Below are 21,721 nucleotides of genomic sequence, written 5' to 3'. Positions count from 1 at the left end.
CTGTTATGTTTTTCTAACTTTAAAGGAAATAAAAATTTGAGGTCAACTTTATATGTGTTTTCAGTTTGTAAGTTTAACAAATGCCCCTGAATTTTTCATAAACCCATGTGCTCCTTTGTCTGTATGGCTTGCCTTTTTCTTTTTGTGTGCCAGTACATAGGCATGACCAAATACTATTGTTATCTAAGTATTACATGGGTAAATGAGTCACAATATTCTGGTAAATTATGAGCACAGCTTTTCTTTTTAAACAGATTAAATTAGTCAACATTAATGCTACTGATATTGCTGATGGCCGACCGTCAATCGTTCTTGGGCTGATGTGGACCATTATCCTGTATTTCCAGGTATTGTATTATATTTGGTCTTTTGCCTGATATGACATCAAAGAGGGAGGGGTGGCAGATGAACCTTGACCCAGCAGATATGTGACCCCTCCCCACATTCATATTCTAAGGCAGAATTTTCTGTTTCTCCTACTCAAGAGTGTCATGTGTGAGCCCTCTACCCTTAGAACAGCAGAGGTGCCAATCTGAAATGTAGACATGTCACAGTGGAGATGTGAGAGGCATACAAAGAGCTCAGGAAAATGTTGTTTTATATTTACCTGGGTAGGGGAACAGTTCTAATTTCTATTAAACATTGTTGGGAGAAATTAACCTGCCTTTGTCTTTAGAGTAAGTAATCACTAGATTTTACTTTATTACTTATACCGATCTCTTTTTCATTGATATAATAAAACAACTGAGGCAGCTCTGTTTATAACGAACAGAACAGCATGTGGCAACTTTGTGTAGGAGTCCTTGGCTTCATCACACCATGGCCAGTGACATCATGGCAGGAGCATGAACAGGAAAGAGAATTGACATGATGATGAGAGAAGCCATAGAGACAAGAGAGGCACAAGGCTTACACTCCTGAGAACTAACCCTAAGTCTCACCAGCTCCTTCCCAATGTGGCTCCCCCAGAGGTTCCTTCAAGTATCTACCATTGAATACACTAGTCCCTCTCATTATCACCACACAGGGGACAAATCTTTTAGCCTTAAGGAAACAGCTCAACTACAGCATTAATTTATCCACTCAGCTAGTCAATATTTATAGAAATAAACATTGAATAAATATAGAAAAATAAGTACCCTACACAGAGAAGTGTGTAAGATACACACAGCAAGACAACAGGAGGGACAAGGAAGACTAGAAGGGTTGGAGAGAAGGCTCAGTGGTTAAGAGCACTTGCTGCTCCTCTAGAGGACCAGGGCTCAGCTCCCAGCTCCCACATGGCTGGTTCACAACCTTCTATAACTCCAATTTCAGGAGATCTGATGGCCTCCTCTGTCCTCCACAGGCATATATGGTACATATACATACATGCAGACAAAATGCTCATACATCCAAAATAAAGTAAATAGGTGTTGTAGTAATTAATTAAAATTGGCCTCTGGCTCAAGCCAACTATCTAAGCTGTGCCGGCTCGCCATATTTCTTGGCCAGAGGCCACATGCGCGCTGCAGCTAGAACCAGCCCGCCAGAAACACCAGCCCTGCCACCCATGAGACTTCAGCGTGGGAGATGGCTCTGCCAATCTTCCATGATGTCTCAACAAGGCTGGGCATCGCCCAGACCATTCCACCATTCACGTGGGCCCAGTAAGAGAATGAGACTCTAATTCTTATAGATTAATCAAAGGCTTTATATGTTTGGTAATGATTAATAACAAGATGCCCATACAAAGAGTTGTATCCCAATTAGCTAACCTAATTATAAGTTTATAAGTTGTTCCCCACGAGTGCTCTCCATACCTGTGTGGTTCTCCATCCTCCTCTAGCTCCTCCTCTTCCTTTTTACTCTTCCTCTCCCAACTCCTCCTCTTCCTCTCCTTACTCCTCCCACCTTAGCCTCTCCTATAAATAGGTCTTTAAAAGTATTTTTTCTTTCTTTCTTTCTTTCTTTCTTTCTTTCTTTCTTTCTTTCTTTCATTCTTTCTTTTTTTTCTTAAAGGCTAAGATACTAACCATAGCCTACAAGAACTAATTTTTTTCTGGGGTATATAGGATGCTAAGATTGATCATTCTCCACTGGGACATAAGTTCTGAGAAAAGACGAGGAAGAGCAAGGGTCACCTGGACTGTTTTCTGCTTGCTCACAAACACAGATAGAAGAGTTGACCAGCAACCTACCACAGCTGCAGTCTCTGTCGAGCAGTGCTTCCTCTGTGGACAGCATGGTCAGCAGCGAGACTGCCAGCCCACCAACCAAACGTAAAGTGGCCACCAAGATCCAGGGAAATGCCAAGAAGACTCTGTTAAAGTGGGTCCAACACACAGCAGGCAAGTAAGTGCCAATGGTTTGCTTAACTGAAACACAGTAATGGTCTTGATGCCAATTTAATGCTCTTATCGCTTTTCATGGTTGTGAAATTGGAAGAGACATTTGTATGAGCATCCTTGCTTCAAGCCTTGTTTCATTCAAACACACCGTGATGCCCAAATGGCTCAACCAATAAAATCACTTGCTTGGAAGCCTGGTGACCTGAGTTAGATTCTGGGAGAATAAGAAGGAGAGAAACACTCGAAATTGTCTTTGGACTTCCACATGCATACCAGGGTGCACTCTGAGTGTAGTAAAAACTGAATACAAACATAAAATCACCACTCATACTCCAGAAAAACACTGTAATAAAATTAATTCCTTCTTCATTTATGCGATTAAGCCTGATGAATAAAGTTGATTTATCATCCACTTTTGATTCATAGCATGAAGGCTAATTCTAATTAGGCCATTGTTCTGAATTTCTACTCTCATTTAAAAGATTGCAAAAGGTTCATATGTGGTTCTCCATTCATTAAATAACTGTGATCTAGTTAATGGCAATGTAAGCTTAGGGTCAGATCCTGGGGGGAAAACTTAGTATTTTCAGAAACATCCTAGACACTTCCCTCCCCGTTTTGCTACTTTGGTGTTTATCTGGAGCATGGAATTCTCTATCGACTCTAGCATTATTATATGCAACCTAAATTTACCTAAAGGTCTACATTTTGATTAGCATGGATATAAATTAAGTATTCTTAGGATCTTCTTTTAGCAGATTTCATGGGGTTTGATGGTCGTGACTGTTTTGTGGTCTGATGATATTGGGTATAGGTTTCTTCACATAAAAATGATATTTTCATTTTTTCTTCCTCAATGACACAGAAAACTATTTCATTTTCTCCCAAGTTTGCTTGCATAAAGGCCAATTTGAATCCAGTTATCTACTTCTGGAACATAGTTATAAACAAGACCTTATTCTGAAATATTGAGGCATTAAATATAGGAAACTCATTTTATTTAAATGTTCAAAGAAGAAAATTCAGCAGGGAAAGACTGAACAGAGAGGATGTAATTAATATTAGCAATGTATGCGGGTTTGGTTATCTTTTGAAGTGTGTTGGTGGTTTTCTAATTTGGGAGTCTATGACTCAAGATGTCGTTAGAAATATTTCCCAAAGCAAAGTTTTGCTTCTCTTTATAGACTACAGTAGAAATTAAATTTGGAAGCCCTCCAGCATGACTTATGCATTGCTTAATTGGAACCATATTAGGTACCCTTGCATCTATTGCAGTCTTACTGGACAGGGAGGAGACACAGCCTAGGCAGGCTGGTGGTCTCCTGCTTGTATTCACCATGATCTGCTTGTATAATGGATGCTGGCATGAATACGGATGTTGTGGCACCTCAAGGTTATGTCTACAACTTGTGTACTGATATCAATGAAAATTTTATTTTTTTTGGCTTGTCTTTAAACACACACACACACACACACACACACACGTATATATGCATATATACACATATGCAGATGAAACTGGGGGCCTGAGATGTCTCTTCTCATTAACATATTACTAAGGTTTATCTCACGTGTCTGCATGAACTGTATAGGGATGGAAAGTGACTCTTCTGTGCTATGAAAATTCTTTAAGAACATATGTTACCAATACGCTACCCAATTGCCAATAGTTTTTAATAATTTCCTTTTATACTCTCCCAGCATGTGCTTCTACATTTCTTACCAGACATAGACTTGTGACTTTAGATTACTCCGTGCCCATTTCAGCATATGAATGACAATTTCCCTAAAGTTATCAACTAAGTAATTGCTGATCTAATTGTGATCTCTGTCTTCACACAAACTTTAAAAGTATACAAAAGTAAATAGCAAAAGTCTTCTAGAATGCGAGGCAGCTAAGCCCTTCAGGTTTTTAACAAGTTTCACAAGTATTTTCATAAATAAAAGCATTGAGTCATAGCATTGGTGTGTTACTGCCAACTAAGATTGGGGCTGAAATTAATAATAAAATAAAATAAAATAAAATAAAATAAAATAAAGATGTGTGCATCCAGATGAACATAAAGTAGTTCCAAGAAAATTTATGGTACAGATAAAAAAAAACCCTTTGAACTAGACACATTTGTCCCTTCTTTGAGTGTGTATCTAAGTTTTCTTTGTGTTTTTGTATAAAATTCATAAGTGATAAAGTTGAGGTGAAACCAAAATTATTTTAAAGAGACAAGATAATAGTTCTGACTAATGAAAAATGATGTACATACCTTTTTATGCACACATGCATTTTCCATATATTTTTCAACAAACAGAAGAAAATACACTGATATTTTCAATTACTCTAAGACAGTAAATATTTAAGGAAATCATACATGTTTCATTTGAATAATGTAAGCCCAAGAAAGTCAGAAAAAGTTAATCATATGGTGAAAATTCTTTAGCTTGCTTACATATTCTGTTATTGCAAACGTACTCTGTTAAAGACTAATTTGTAGTTGCCTAAAGAGTCAAACACTTCACATTAGAAATATGAGCCAAGGCAGAATGTAAGGAGGAAGAGAAGATGGAGAGGTATATTCAAATGAACAGATACAGTGATAGAGTGTAGGGGGTATGAGATGTCTGCTGAAAAACATCACATATACACTGGGAAGGTAGAAACCCCTAATTAGTTAAGAGACTATTCAAATCTGCTTTATATTTACAAAAGCCTTAGCAGATAGTTTTACCATATTTAGTTTGTAGTAAACAGTTGATTAAGGTGGTACTTTTAGCACTTAAATTTTTTAAGATTTATTTATTTTATGTGAGTACACTGTTGCTGTCTTCAATCACACCAGAAGAGTGCATCAAATCCCATTACAGATGGTTGTGAGCCACTATGTAGTTGCCTGGAATTGAACTCAGGACCTCTGGAAGAGCAGTCAGTGCTCTTAACTGCTGAGCCATCTTTCCAGCCCCTAGCACTTACAGTTTTACAGTGTACACTGACTCAGTAAGTTTGAGAACCAAGTTTGTATTTTTCAGGCTGTGATTGTACTTACCAACTTTTATCAAGTTACCCGTGAGTGTTTCACAGTATATTTTTCATGGAAACTCGAGAACCTGCTAAAAACTAAATGATGTTTCTGTTTCATTTCAAAACACCTATAAAGTTAATAGGACAATTTTAAAAAAATCAAATTTATTAAGTGTGTGTGTGTGTGTGTGTGTGTGTGTGTGTGTGTTTGAGACAGAGAGGAGTTGGTTATGGCACTGCATGCATATGAAAACCTGAGAATAACCCTTGGCATCATGTGAATCTCTCCCTCGTGGGATCAAACTCAGCTCCGTGGTCTGGCTTTCACTGCAAGCGCTCTTACCAGCTTAGCCATTTCACTGGCCTGCTGAGATTAATCTTTCAGAAAAGAAACTATGGAAGATTTTATTTGCTCAGTGTGACCTAAGCACTGATGTCTGTAGCTTTTACCCTGAGCCACAGGGTTCTGCCCATGCTCAGTATCATCTCTGACGTTCTCTTTCTGAACTCCCCTTATTCTTGATAAGTTACACACAGGCAGAGGTTCTCACTGCAAACTTGTGCTGCTTCTATTTTCAATAAGAAAATGTTATCACCAGCCTGAATGACTGCATTAATCAGATCTGGTTTTGCATCAAATTTACCACCAAAGAAAAAAGATTCACCACTAGGACATTTCAAGAAAATTAAAAAAAAAAAAGGCATCTGTAAATCATTTGATAAGTAAAGTAAATGCTATATAATGTAGTCAATGTGACTGCGTTGTGTTGATTTGCATATGCAAATGCACGATTTGTACATGTGCTACACTGATTTGCATATGTGACTGCATTGCTTTGTCTGTGCATCTCAATCTGTTAAAACCTGGGCTCCCAGGACAAAGTGAGACTTTCTATTTTACATCTTAATATTTTTCCCTTTTAGAAATTCTTTTCACACATATTAATATAATTCTGTTTGCATTGCAAAAGCAAGCATAAAATGTGTTTTAAATGTCTATAACAATAATGGAAAAATATTGTTAAAAATACAGCAATACCTCCAATCCAGCCTTTTGGAAGAAAATCGGCAGGTCCAAACTGGACTACTTAGTAAGACTCTCTCAAGAAAAATTAAGAAAAAAAAGAAAGGAAAAGAGGGAAGGAAAGGAAAGAAAAAATATCATTAAAATTTGTTCATCTTAATAACTTTAAAATTTTTTGATTGATATACCATGTCTTTGATTGACATAATACATCTCTGGTTTAAATGACTGGGTTTTGTTCAAAATCATAAAGTGCTGGGCAGGTGTTCTCAGTTCAGACTGTGACATTGTTTTCTGTGTTTCTCACAATAAGGCAGATGGGAATAGAAGTGAAAGACTTTGGGAAGAGTTGGAGAACTGGCCTGGCCTTTCATTCCGTCATTCATGCTATCCGGCCTGAGCTGGTGGACCTGGAGAAGGTGAAAAGAAGATCTAACAGAGAGAACCTGGAGGATGCCTTCATGATTGCTGAAACACAACTGGGCATCCCTAGACTGCTTGATCCTGAAGGTACACACACGGATCAATCCTACTGGTATATGTAGGGTGTAGCATGTTTGCTTGTACCAGACCCACACATTTCAAGACCTTTGAGATTCCATTAAGAAATAGGGCATGTAGAGTGCCCAGTGGAATAATGGAATGATAAGTTCCCAAAGTCTATTTGTCACCCTATTGGGGAATAGACTATGATATCAATACGCCAAATGCCTCTTTGCCATTGGCATACCAGCCTCGTGAACAGAACTTAAAATATCCTGTTGATGGCTCTAAATTCATGTTTCTCAGATACTCAAAGATCAGGCAGCTCTGAAGCCTCACCATAGTTTCTTTGAGAAGTGGAAGGTGGTTAATGCGAAACACAGATGATCAAAATGCCAAGAATCAACGTTAGTAAAGCCCGCCCCCCCAACCCCATCACCACACAAATGGGGCATCTGTATCCTTCCCACCTCTGTAAGAATCAGTCATTGGGGAGAATAGGAGTGACCAGTGCCTTTTAGAATGAGAACCACTGTACTCATAACTTGCTTGGGTTGTCTGTGCAAGATCAGAGCAGTCACCGTTGTAGCATTGAGAAGGATGGAGTTCATGAATGTCATCCAAAGCTGAGAAGTTATGAACAATTGATGGCTTCTGGAGATGGGAGAATCACTTTTTTTTTTACTCTTTCACAACAGATTTTATTGGAGCAGAGTACACAGACATTCCAATTCTTATCACACGTACCCAAAAAGAGCCATATACTGTGTTCACGTACCCAAACTCTGAAAAGTCACATTGTGTTCATGTACTCAAATGAAGAACTACACATTGTTTTGTTTTTTAACTTATTCCAGTGATGTTCCAGCCTCAAACTTGGCAAGTTTCCCTAAGACCTCTCATAACAACCAAATGCTCAGAATTCTCAGTTCCACCAATTCACAATTTTATGCCACACACAAAACATACTCAAAATTTCCATCTTTCACAGCGTATTATCACAACTGTTAAGAAAATGGACTGCCATGACCACAGACATCACAGTTTTGACAGGGCAAAGACCAAAGACTGGCTTTCTTACGAAACGGATCTACTACAAACACGGGACCAGATATAACTGAAAATATTCCAGGCACAAATGAATGACTGAGACTCCAAATTGCCATTTAGTATGCTTTGTATTGAAGGATATAAAACTAGCCCCCTCTACGTAATGTTCTGGTGACCCCCGAGACAGTCACAGCCTCTCCTGATTCAGTATCCTGCTATTTTCTGGTCATACCAAAAAATAAACAACCAGCAAATGATTTAACCTCTTAAAAAAATCATTTACACTTAAAAAATGGAGTGAAGTGGGATTCCCTCACCTTGTAAAAATGTTTCTAGAGCTACTAAAAAACTCGCATTTACAAAACAGTTGATGAAAATATTTCTCCGGATTGTACAAGAAGGGAGGCAGGGACCACCGACAGATATGATGGATGCTTAGTCGAACTTGGCTTCTTTCTCTTCTTCAGAGGCTGGACTCTGATTTTCCATCTCTCCATTTTCTGCAGATAGACCTGTAGTTTGCTGGTTAACCACTTCAGCCCGTTTGCCCCTCGCGCCCCTCTTCCCTTTTATCTGCACTTTTTTGTCTGCTGCTTTATCCTTTCCCTTGGCCTTTTTTGGCTTCCTGTCCACCTTGGCAGGGGCGGGCTTTGCCGACAGTCTCGGGGAGCCGCACTTGGGCTCTGCTTTCGCAGCTCCATCCGTGCTAATTTTCCTCTTGGGCATCATGGCAGTGCCGGGTGGGAGACGTGTGCGATGCCAGATCTTCTGGTAGGTCAATCATGCTACTGTAGATAGCTCTACACTAGGATTACATGAGCAGTCAAAATTGATTTGGTAGGTTTAATTTTATTGTATAAAATTCTCAAACATTATTTTTTAAAAAAGATATTCTGGCGAGCTGTGACAGATTAAAAGAATTGCCTATAAACCACCAAAGCCTTGAAGAAATGGAAGTTCAGAAAAGAAAAATCAGAAAAGAAGGGGTAGCACTTAGAAGAACTAAGTCCCCGCTGATCAGCAAAGTTCACGAGGGGGACCCATATTCATCATTCCAGCTGTTTGGTACATGATTGGAAAGCCTGGCCATTCAAATATATTTTAAAAATAGACTTGGTTCTTTCAAGCCTCCAAAGACAATTGACACTCATGGATGCATTAAATAAATGTTAATAAAAAAGTAACTTGTTTATTACAGTGAATTAAAAACATCAAAGTAGGTTATCCAACTGCTATAGATCATTTCTTATTTGGCTGGGCAATTATGAACTTTCTACTAATTAATGTATAAATGTAAACAGTCAATACAAATTTGTTACAAATGAGATTTCAGAATGAGCTCCTGTCTCTACAACACAGACGATTTCCTCTCATTTCCGAGAAAAATTCACAGAGACCTGTATGTGCTCCTTCTGAGATGAGAGGCCCAGAAAAATCCTTGATTGAGTGAAGGAGCTAGATTAAAATAGAATAATACCCATGATAGTAGTTTGCATACACACACACACACAATGAATGGAATATTAATTATCAATAAATACACATTACATGTTAACACAGAATCATCAAAATGTATTAAATCACAGCATACGTCATATATTACATATAGATTTTCTTTCTCTTTTCATATTTCTTGAAGTAATTTTACTCTTTCTTCACATTGCATCTTCTACCTAAGGGATCTTGACATTGCAAAATTTATATTTAAGGCATCTCGGGGATTCCAAATCTTTCGATCCTTTAGTAACTCATGGGAGTTGTGTCACTCTTAGATCCTATATCGATGGTCCCTAGAAATGATATCTCAAATCTAAAGGGGTCTTTGAAAATAATGAGTTAGTTTTGTATTTGATTGTGGCATCTGTAGCTTGTTCTGTTTGCTTCTGGCTGCATACATTGCTTTTCAATACAAACCTAGTTACATTTGAATGATTTATGGAGCTCCGCTACCCCATTTATAATTACTGAATATGTAAAATTGTTTGCCTGACTTATGCTGGTTTTGCATAAATATCAGTAGCTTCAGTAACCATGATGATTGAAATGCTTTAAGGCTGTCTCTTGTCTAAGTCACTGTAATTTGGAGCATCCCCCAGTGAAGAAGCTGGCTGAGAAATCAGGTACAATAAAATGTATCAGGATAGGTTATTTGTTATGGGCAAGAATATTTATGACTGCAAGCCATCACGAGTGTTACATATGTGCACATTTTGATTCCACATGCTCACTCAAATACTCACCTTGACATGTCACTGCATGCTTATTAACTAACACCGTGCCTAAGTAATCATGCAGAACTTTTGATGAATGATTGACTTGTCTTGAAATGACCTACAAAGAGCATGTGCTGTTTTTCCAAAAGTTCTCTCTCAAAAAATGTCACTTCTAGGTGTGATGAAATTTCCACTCAGTATCATCCAGACTAACCAGTTCTTACTAGTAGTTTTGTTTTCTGCCTGGTTCAGGATGGGAGTTTGAGGCACAACAGCTACATTTCAAAACGTATATTAATAAACATCTGAAGGGTGAATTAACTCATATTTGAGTTTTATTTTTACAGATGTGGATGTGGACAAGCCAGATGAGAAGTCTATTATGACTTACGTGGCCCAGTTCCTAACACAATACCCCGATGTTCATGGCGCAGGCTGCGATGTGCAGGAAAATGATGTAGGTATTTGTTGTCTCTGAATTGAGGGTCTCTCCATGATGAGCGCACATACTGATGCATGCATACTGTTTTTAAGAAGCTAAGCAGACTGAACTGTAGTCTGAGTCTAAGGCTATAAAGATAGCTGCAACTAAGTAAGGAATAGATATTGTATATGGGATAGGATTGGCAAAGATTTCTCATGTTCTTATAACAGACACATCAGAGAGAACATTGCCAGTAATAAACATTGAAATTAAATTGAAATTAAGGAGAGGCATCAGTTTAGGAATCTAATAATTAGATCAAGTGTATACCTAGTCTGCAAGCTCCTTCTACTTAATCTGCTGCAATTCAGTTGAGAATTTCAAAGTTTATGTATCTAATCATAGCAAACACAGAAGTAAGGCATAATTCACACAAATTCTAATTTCTCATTGTGATTAGAGTTTTTCAGCCTTCAATAGTTTAAATGACATTTTCACCTCTCAACATGCTCAGATGACCTATGGTCACTGTCATAAAATTTAAAATCTTGGACAAAAAGAAAATGTATTTAACCTTTTAGATACAATCAGTTCTAGAAATTGCAAACCAAGTAATATATTGTTATTAATTCCAAACATATTTATGTCATGCCATTTTAGAAAAAAGTCACAGTTCCCATACAACTTTAGTTATTTTTCTGTAAATATATAAAAAAAATCTGTGCAGGTCATTGTGTGCGTGCTCAATAATCTAATTTTATAAATGTAAACATTGCAAATTTCCAATTAACTATGACAAATAACAGAATGAAATTTTCTTATAAGATGTTTCTTAGGAGTGCAATTCCTATTCTCATTTGAATTTCAAATTGTCAGTGGAGTTTGAAGTCTTGTTCAAGCTTCTGGGAAGAATGCCTATTCCAGTTGGCATTCTAATCAACACAGCAGATGCCTCCTTTCTGAGGAGATAAACAGAGATGGACACAATGTTCTAATGTTCTGATACTTGAAATCTGTATTGCATTCATTAAACTACAGCTTAATGAATTTGCTACAGTTTCAATTTTAAGGCTAAATGCTTCAGGGCAAAAAATGAATGCATTTCCAAGATGCCTTGGTCTCTGTTTCCCAGATCTCAATTGCAGTTTGGGAATTGTTGGGGAATATAAAGAAAAATTTTTTAAGCAAGTAAACAATGAATTTATTTTTCACAATAAATAAATAAATAATCAAATAATCAATCAATCAACCAAAGCTTATAAACAGGTCCAAGAAAGAAACAATAAGAGAGCAGAAGTTACGTTTGCAACAACAACAGGTATTGTGCTGAAAGATCAAGTCAGTGATTCAGGATAGGATGGAGAGAAGCTGCAGTTTGTTTCAGGATGCTCTTGGGCCATGTTAATAGAGTGGTTGGTAGAATTGTGCTGTCTAGAACTATAGATTAGGGAACCTTTTGTTCTTGTTTCCAGCATCCAGGAAGAGACTGATTACTAGAGTTTATTGCGATTATAAAGCAAATGTTCCCGAGAAGCACAGGAAAGACTCAAATGAAGGCTGTGCACTTGCTAGGGTAGCCCCTCTAGATTTTGATGGTAAACCTGGGCTTGCAAGTTGCTGTGTGGGTGAGGAATTTTATTTAAAGTACTGAATTCTCACACAGCACAGGTTTCCAGTTTGCTTTGGTATGTTCCCCAGGTGCACTTATGAGTGATCTGGGTTTTCAATTTTTCCCTTGGGTATGCCTCTGATAAGAACTGTGTTTTGGGTCATGAGATGAGGAGGATTGCAACTCCATAGGAAGAACAACAATATCAACTAGCTGGTCATCCCCCCACCCCCAGAGCTACCAGGGACTAAACCACCAATCAAAGAGTACATATGGAGGGACCCATGGCTCCAGCAGCATATGTAGCAGAGAATTGCCTTATCTGGCATCAGTAGGAAGGGAGGCCCTTGCTTCTGTGGAGGCTCGATGCCTCAGCCTAGGGGGATGCTAAGGCAGTGAGGCAGGAGTGGGTGGGTAAGTAGGGGAGCACCCTCATAGAGGCAGAGGGAAGGGGGTTGGGATAGGAGGTTTGCAGAGAGGAAACTGGGAATGGGTATAACATTTGAAATGTAAATAAAATAACCAATTTTAAAAAAAAAAACTGTCTTTTTAGATAGAATGGCAAGATAAATGTGTACTTCTCATTAGAAAATTTATAAATAAATTTTATTTACAGAACATATATTAGTATTATATATGTTATATGTATTGTATGTGTGTGGGCATTTATGTGTATGGGAATGTTTATGCCTATGTTTACATTTTACCTATTTCATGGTATTCCATGGGCTAGAGACATCTGATGATCAAAAGATGATGCCCCTGAGCAAGAGCATAAGGCAAAAAATTTTTAGAGACAAGAAAACACGTACACACACACACACACACACACGTTCACAGGACATACACACATAGAAAACACACACAAAGGACACACAGACACAGAAAACCCACAAGGAAGACACACACAGAAGTTACACACATTTTTAATACGCTTCACTAAAGAAGCCTCAGTATTGAGAGATTAGCAATAATGTAGCAAATAAATTTAATTTATTTAATTTATTTAAAAATATTTTCCTCGAGCCGGGCAGTGGTGGTGCTCGCCTTTAATCCCAGCACTTGGGAGGCAGAGGCAGGTGGATTTCTGAGTTCAAGGCTAGCCTGGTCTACAGAGTGAGTTCCAGGACAGCCAGGGCTATACAGAGAAACCCTGTCTCGAAAAACCAAAATATATATATATATATATTCCTCATTTCTTTTATAATAGGAAGACTTGGATGGCATCTTCCAGGTCATCTTAAAATTAATTTTAAGAAAATGTTTTTATAAATGTTTTAGAAAATGTTTTATAAACTTTGCCCTTTGCTGTGGGATTTTATATGTAGAAAATAAGCATATAATGCTGAATATTTTAGTAATTAAAATGTATTTTAGCGCTTGTATTTGTCAATGACGTTAAGGTGCATAATGAAGTGAAGAAGCTTCGCAGAGTTTTACTGGTGTCTGTATTAGAGTAACATGTGCAGCCCCTTCAGAGCCTTTGGTATTAGTTTACTTGGGTCTTAGCAAATTTCTTAGTCTGTTTTTAAATAATACCAGATCATTTCTCTCTATTTGATTTCTATGTTCCCTCCATGATGCTATTTAAATGAAATAAGTTATGGATACATTTAAAGTATGATTTTCTTTTTGGTCCAGCGGCTTGGCACAGTGGTAAAGAAGCCAGCCAAGCCTGATGATCTGAGCTCAGATCCCTGGACCCACAGGGTAGGAGAGAACTGACTCCTGCAAATTGTCGTCTGACCTCCACACATGCCCTGGAAGCATCCACTCCTCACCTAATGCTTACACAGGCACTAAGTAGGTAAAATGTAAATATATGCATATGCATATACACACATGCTCACATACATAGATATCATACATAATATTAATATATTATATACATATAATTGATTTATATATAAAGTTTCTGACTGGAAGTATTCATTTCCATTCTTCGGCCAATAACACCAATGAAGAAATTTTTCTATGCAAGATATTCCTTGGGCAATTTGTACTCAGTCATAACTGAGTAAAATAGGCTGGTTGACTAAGTCAACTGCCTAATAAGCTTCATCATTTTTTCTTCCATTCAAATATTACTGACTTCTCTCAAAAGGTAAGCACGGTCTTAACCATGGTCCCAACAGACAGATGCATATCCTGTCAGTGTATGAACAGGGAAAAATAAGTGTCTACATAATCTTTCCTTATATATTTCATCTACAGTATTTAAAATTATTTTAAAGCAAGTTTATAAATTATATGTATTGCCACACATGAATATTTTAAGTTCAAATAAAATGTCATTGTTCAGCGAATTTCACTGGCTTGGTAGACGCTATCAAAGCATAAAAAGTCACTTTATGTCTTGAATAATTGTCTACCAATGGAACAGATGCCTGTCCAATGAGTTTCATCTTTTCATATATAATTTTGCTCCTGATTTACATTAAGTGTCTATATATTTTCATATTGTTAGGAAATATTTCCAGTTTATCCATCTTTTGCAAATTATATACAAAACTCTAAGGTAAGATTTAAGGAGTCTCAAATACTCTTCGCTCCTTAACTTCTGCATCATTCATTTGCGTGTATTTTTTTCATGCCCACATTCCTTTTAACATCTTCGTGTCAATTCCTTTACTGTCTAACATGACAAATAATATTGTCTGTGCCACTAAACATCAGTGCTAACCTAAGCCCACTAACAGTTAATTGCAACATGGTATCAGATGCCGGACATAATAGCACTACTAGAGGGAGACGTATAATGACCATGTTAGGTTTTTCTCAATGTGATGTAGACACGTAGAAGTCAAGCGAGATGACTATTTCGATATCTTAAGCTAGTTGGCAGAAAACTACTGAAAAGGGAAAGTTCCAGTGTGTCCGTGGTCTACATTTCCTCATATGTTCTTGGACCAATACTGGGTCACGGGGCTCAGCAAAGTCCATATATGTAGTAAATGCTTGGAAGTATTGCAGAATGAATGTTTTAAATTCTTGCTCGTGTGAAAGTTGTTGAGTGCTTAGCCTACCTTTTAACTTTCCTTTATCTTTATATAACGCCTAGGTCCTGGACTTATACCACCACACATTAGAAAGCTATAAGTAGTTAATCTTTCATCAAATATTCAATTACTTTGAATGCCTGATCCATGCAACATAACTTTTTGCCTATGTAAACATGACACAAAAATATAAACGTGTCTTTGTGTTTGAAAGATGGATAGAGAGGAAGGGAATTCTCAGTTTACCTGGTTGGTATGATGTATTGGGTGTGAAGTACCACCCTCAGTAGGCAAACAGACCTCCGTGTCTTTTAAAAGCATGCTAAAATGACCATTTGAAGAAAAGCCACCCAGCCAATAGTTTCTGAGACTCCTGGTATTTTATTGAGCTTCATTTCCCTCTTACAATGGGAAATGTTGAGTGTAAACATGTTTGCATCTCTCTTTGTGGGTGGTTTGTCTCTTCCCTGCCACCATCAGGGGGCTGCCGGAGAGCCCCTAATGCAGTTATTTCTGAGCATAATCCTCAGATGATTCGTGAAGTAATTTCAATTAGTAACCTGCAGCTGCTCTTAGGCCCAGTTCCCAGTGTGTGTTAGAAGCAGAGAGGTTGACAAGATACCTGCTACAGAAGGCGGATAATGGCATTCACAGCTCACTGTGGCAAAGGCCAGGGAAGATGAGTGGTCACTCTGACCTCCCCTTCCCAGGAGACAAGAGTAGGAACATTTTCCCTGTGAGGCCACGACTGTGCAGTCATCACTAGTTCATTTGTGAGCATGAAAACTACCCAATAAGAAATGGTGACCTTTTTGATTGCATTCACCTGCTCTTTCAAAAGAACATCATGGTGAAGAGATGAGGCCTTATAGTCTGGTCCCTGTCTCAATCTTTTCATAATAAATATACTACCAAGTAGTCATTATTCCATACTCATCTGTTGAAAGACAGAGTGCCAAGCCCCACATTAGTTGCTAGAAACAAAAAACAATGTCAGACATCCGGATGGATGGATGTAGGGGCTGAGGTTGCTACAGGCTTTTAGAGGAGAGTCCTTTGTGTGGCTCTGCAGGTTGCTAACCAGCAGCCTTAGGCCCACCTGAACATCTGTTTGTGATAACAGTTCCTTGGTCTTTCCCACATCTATTGAGCCAGGAAATGTGTATTGAGTATTGAGCCAGTTGGGTGTGTTATCCATCCAGGTTATCCCAATCCCTCCAGGTGAGTGTAAGACCGTTTACATGTTAAGATGAACTAGCATAGGCAACGCCTAGCTCACAGTTGTATGCCAGGAAAAACTTGTCAGAGAAGCTCTCAGAAAAGGGAGAAGTAAGTATTTAGGAAAAAGATAGCCTCATCTCCAAGACCTGATGATGAACCAAGTCGTGAATCATACCAATGCTGTGTGTTTTTCCCTGCCCTGGGTGTGCAACAGTAGGTAACCTCAAGTTATTTCCCAAACCATAGAAAGGGTGTAAAATGGTCCAGTCAAGCCAGGGAGATGTTGTAGTTGAAAGCCATGTACAAGAGAGCAGAAAAAAAAATCATGTGAAATCTGTTCCTATTTACCTTGGCATTCATATAAGTAATAAGATCCAAGGAAAATTACAGTTTTCACTTCATGGGTACTGGGATGTTTCTGCTTTTAGTTTTGGATCTGAGTAAGTGAGTGAAAACTGGAAATTTAATTGTGAAGATGAATTGGTAAATCTGTAGTAGGTGTCATACAGCAAGGAAAACAATATTGAACAGTCTAAGTGTGTTTCCTATGTATAAAGTAGATATAGTATTAGCATACTTAAAAGAGCGATATGCATGATTTGTCTAATGTTACCATGACGACAGACAACCCTTGACAACCAAAATTTACCCCATCCACAGTAGACCCTTGGGTTATCTACACCCATGCTTTATTTTTAAAGAATCATTCATTTATTTTATGTATACTGTAGCTGTCTTCAGACACACCAAAAGAGAGCATCAGATCCCATTACGGATGGTTGTGAGCCACTATGTGGTTGCTGGGAATTGAACTCAGGACCTCTGGAAGAATAGTCAGTGCTTTTAACCACTGAGCCATCTTTCCAGCCCAACATTCAAATTTTGGGGAGCAACACTCAGGCTTATATTTCTGCTCCAGATATCACTGTATTTTAGTGTAGTTTGGATTCAGGTGTTCTGTCTTGAGCATGTTTTTCCTTATTAATAAGTTAACGCGGTAACTTAAGCTAACACTAACTTTCCTTAAGGTTGATGAGGAAACAGAAGGAAGATAATCTTAGTATTTAAAAAGGTTTTATCTAGAATAAGTTTTGTTTCTTATACTGAGGAAAGATGTGCAATAAGGGAGGAGGGGCTTTTCAGAAACACCTGGTGTGTACTAAATACTACTAATAAGCAGGGATTAATTTTACAGTTATCAATAACATTCCATTGCTTCTTGGCTTCCAGAGGGATGACAGACTAATTTTGAAGGAAACAAAAGTTTGGATAGAACAATTTGAGAGAGATTTGACAAGGGCACAGATGACAGAGTCAAATCTGCAGGACAAATATCAGGTAAGTGTGGAACAGAGATTTAGATTTTCTGAAGTTTTTCATGGACGAGATGAAGATATGTTATATAATATATGTCTAATCTTCCGAATTATATTAGTGAGGAAATTCTTTAAATAAGTAACACACATCATTTTAAGTTTGAAAAGAACAGTACTATGGCAGCAGGTAGTCTTAAGTTACACTATGTCCTCAGTACAGAGGACTGAGGTGTCATCATTGTTGACAGCTCAGTCTTTTCCACAGCACAGAACAAACACACAGAGCCATTGTTTACAAAGGTCTTTGGGCTCATAGATGTCAGCTGACATAACAATCCACTAAAATAAGTAGCTGACTTGACACCAGGCAAAACCACTGAAATAAATGGAATTTAAGAAAGAATTGCAACATGTGTATTTGCCAAGAGTCCGTGGAGGGAAAGAGTTTTAACTGTGACCTGTCCTGCCTAAGACAGTTGCTCTTGAGCTGAGGTCAGAGAGCTGTGTCCAGTCTCCTTACAACTCCATGAGCTGAATTTCTGTTTTTAATTTACACTTCCCAGAAGATCTTGTAACAGAAGGTTTTTCCCATTAAAAAGTTGTGACTTCTTGCCTGGGGAGTTGCCATTTTCCTCCTGTTTCAGATTCCACTTCATTTTAGTGGGCAAGCTAGATGTAACACATTTCAAGAAACAATCTGTCACCTACTCCACCCTGTTACATTACAGTCATTTTTCTTCCCCCCCACCTTATTTTCCTACCAAAAAGTTACAGTGTTACAGTGACCTGAGCCATCCAACATGGTAGATGATAAAGTACTTAATGATGAGAATAAACTCATATAAATATACCTAAATTCAGATGATCACGCCATCTTTTTTTTTAACTTGGAAAAACAATAAATTTGTGCCTAGTTTCCATGGATTCCTTTGCTTTGAAATTCAATATAATCTTCTTATTCCTCCACTCCACAAAATTTGCAGTGATGCCCTTTGTTGTAAAACAATTAGGCCAGGAAACTGATAACAAAGTGCAGAAACAGGGGAGATGTATTTGTTTTGTTTGTTGGTAAGTTTTAGCTGTAGTACAAGTCATTAAGGTTAAATTGCAAGAAATAAAGCTTCCTATAGGAGCAGGTGTTATTCTATGAGAAGAAAAGAGTAAATCAGAAAAACAAAACAAAATAAAACAACGAGCCATGAGGAGAAAGTGTCCTGCACACAGGAGCAGCAGCATGCAGGGAAAACTTTCCCAGCCACATTATGTAATCCGTATTTTCTTCATTCGGCTCATCAGAGGTAACACAGCTCCAGTTTTCCCACACACAGAATTCCGTGGGACAAACTTGAAGATTTCTTGTACATTTTTGTTTCTTCAGCATTTCACAAGTTTATGGTCAAATATGAGTTCAACTCCCCCCAGTGTTCTTCAAGGGAATTTGCATGTTTATAACTGAAATTCTTTTCAGAATCTGCTGAACTCTGTATGGCTTTTCCCTGCTCTGTAATCTAACTGTGCATCTTAATGGCATTTTCGATTCAAAACTGGATGTGGAGTCCTGTTTGAGATGTGCAAATTTACAGTGAACCGTTATTTTCAATTCATATATAGGAATAGAATTACTTTGTAGATGTGCTAGTTTATTATAAGAAAAAGTGCAACTTCAGAGTGACTATTTTTATGGTTGTATCAAGTCTATGGTTAGGTCTAAATGAAGAGTTTTCAATATTCTGTGGGATACTTAATCTTATGGCATAAAATTAAGTGATTATTATATAAATAATAAGGCCTCAAAGTAAGCCTCTTCAGACAGAATTGCTTAAATGTTAATCTAGGTATGTTTAATTAAGAATTAGTTGACATGTAAGATAAATGATAACATTATGATATATAACATGATGTACTGTAATAACATTTATTGAAAATCACCTATTTTGGTTATTAGTATATATACACTCATAATTATATTTGACTATGCTTTCCTAACAAACTCGAACCGGTTCATAAATTATTTCACTAGTATTAGTCCTTTTTAATGTTTTAAAATTACTTTTAAGTAACAGTTTTACTCTTTAAAAGTTTTGTGCATCACACAATATATATTCATCCACCACTCCCTTCCCTCAACTTTTCCTAGTGCCCTGTACTCCATTGCACTCCACCTTCGTGTCCTCTTTTATTCGTTACGGTTGTTATTACTGCTAACCCCTTGACTCCAGTTATTGCTAACTCTAGGTGTGTGTGTGTGTGTGTGTGTGTGTGTGTGTGTGTGTGTGACCACAAACTGGAGCAAAAGCAACTACCAGCTGCCAGTCACAAGTAAGATGACTCTCCCTCCCCTAGTAGCTATTACTGGTCACTAGTTCTTCAGCTAAAGTTGGGGCTCAGGTGCCCATCTCCCATCCATGCTGGAAGTCTGATTGGCTTGATGTTTGTGCAGGTAACCATAGCTACAGAGAGTCAGTAAGTACAACAGAATGCCATGTCCAGACATGAACACTCCCCAGACTTCTTTTCACATCCACCAGCTATATTCCGTGCTCCTGCCCTCTTTGGTGAAATTCCTTGGTCCTTGGATGGTTGACATAGATGATAAAGATGTTCATGGAGATGACCCATGCACAGCAGAACACTCATAATTCCTTATACCCTTGACTGTAATCAGTAATGAATCTCTCCATTAGCCACAATCCACTGGAAAAAGAAGCTTCTCTGTAAAATTGAGAGCAGCCCAGAGCTACAGGCAAAAGTGTAGAACATTTAGAACTCAGTTTGATAGCATGTCCATTTAGCAGAAATCTACCCAACCAGGTCTATAATCTCCACAGTCATAGGAATTTGACTATTTTTATGGTAACAGACATGAGATCACTCCTGTAGAGTGGACACAATCAGGAAGCACTTAGTTAACCCTCATGACCACAGTATGCCACTGCCACACCAGTGGGCACATCAGTGAGCACACCAGTGGGCCAGTATTGCAGAGTGCAGCATTCAGCAATGGATAAGGCCTCTGACATCTTTTCTCTCAGCAGCCTTCATAATACACGTTAGCACAGTGTAAGCGGGACAGTAGAGTTTCCTGATCAGTGTCAGGTTGACTTCTGTATGTCCTGTAGCCAAAGTTAGTGGTGTCTTCAGCAATAGGGTCTTACCATCTAGTTATGACGAACAAACAAAACATTGGGTATAGCCTGTGTTGGTTTGAGTACCATAACTCATGGGTATGTACCTTATGCATGACAAACTTAGACATTCATTTTGCAACCCATGCCTTCTGAGTACAGCATTGTCTACATACGCAGGGTAATTCTGGTCAAAATCTCTATATGTGTGTGTATAATATATCTATATATTATATATGTTTATATATGCATGTATATATGTTTACATATACTACTTCAAACTAGGTGATTTTCATAAGACTTCATCATGTATCTTTAGTTTTGGGTAAACCACCCCCTACTTTCTCTTCTCCCCAAAACCTCTATCCCAACATAGCCCTTTAACTCTGAGTATATTCATTTAGAGAGTACTGCCTCTAATTGAATTGGAGGTGTTTGGAAGATCATAGACTTCTACATAGCTTTTGCACATACCTTTCATTTTAGTTAAGTCTTCCTCTAATACTTCATTGTCTTGTTCCACACCCTCTTCCATGCTTGATCAACTCCCAGTACTTCCCCTCTCTGCATTCATTCTACACATGCTATACTACTCCCACCCATCAGGCTTCTGCCTTCAGTGGCTGATTTCTAGGTCCCAGGCTTCCACATGGACTTTAGGTTAAATATACAAAACCAAATATTTAAATGGAAGATCCATATATGCAAGAGATTTCTCTACATTTGCTTTTCTGGGTCTGGTGAGCTCAATCAGTATTGATTTATGTTTTGCCAGTTTCATCTATTTCTATGCAGACTCCATAATTTCTAGGCATTAGTCCTGCTTTTGCTTTTTATCTCGGTCAAATCACTTCTGGGATGCCTAATTGTGTGTGTGTGTGTGTGTGTGTGTGTGTGTGTGTGTGTGTGTGTGT

The 21,721-nt window shown here is 38.0% G+C and overlaps 1 protein-coding gene and 1 pseudogene across 1 annotated transcript in view; one reads left to right on the top strand and one right to left on the bottom strand.

Moving 5' to 3' along the window:
* The window catches only part of Syne1 (spectrin repeat containing nuclear envelope protein 1), a 471,763-nt gene that overhangs the window by 104,394 nt on the left and 345,648 nt on the right, over positions 1-21,721 (top strand). Inside the window, exons 6-10 of the mRNA XM_028764327.1 lie at positions 255-347; positions 2,156-2,334; positions 6,681-6,877; positions 10,461-10,570; positions 17,597-17,704. Of these exons, the coding sequence (XP_028620160.1) occupies positions 255-347; positions 2,156-2,334; positions 6,681-6,877; positions 10,461-10,570; positions 17,597-17,704 (687 nt within the window). The remainder of the gene's footprint in view (positions 1-254; positions 348-2,155; positions 2,335-6,680; positions 6,878-10,460; positions 10,571-17,596; positions 17,705-21,721) is intronic.
* Positions 8,336-8,626, bottom strand: LOC114618557 (annotated as a pseudogene).

The sequence above is a fragment of the Grammomys surdaster genome, unplaced genomic scaffold, assembly GCF_004785775.1.
Source record: "Grammomys surdaster isolate TR1022 unplaced genomic scaffold, NIH_TR_1.0 143, whole genome shotgun sequence".
Taxonomy (NCBI): domain Eukaryota; kingdom Metazoa; phylum Chordata; class Mammalia; order Rodentia; family Muridae; genus Grammomys; species Grammomys surdaster.
The sequence above is the reverse complement of the archived record's forward strand: the minus strand, read 5'-3'. Positions and strand labels throughout refer to the sequence as shown.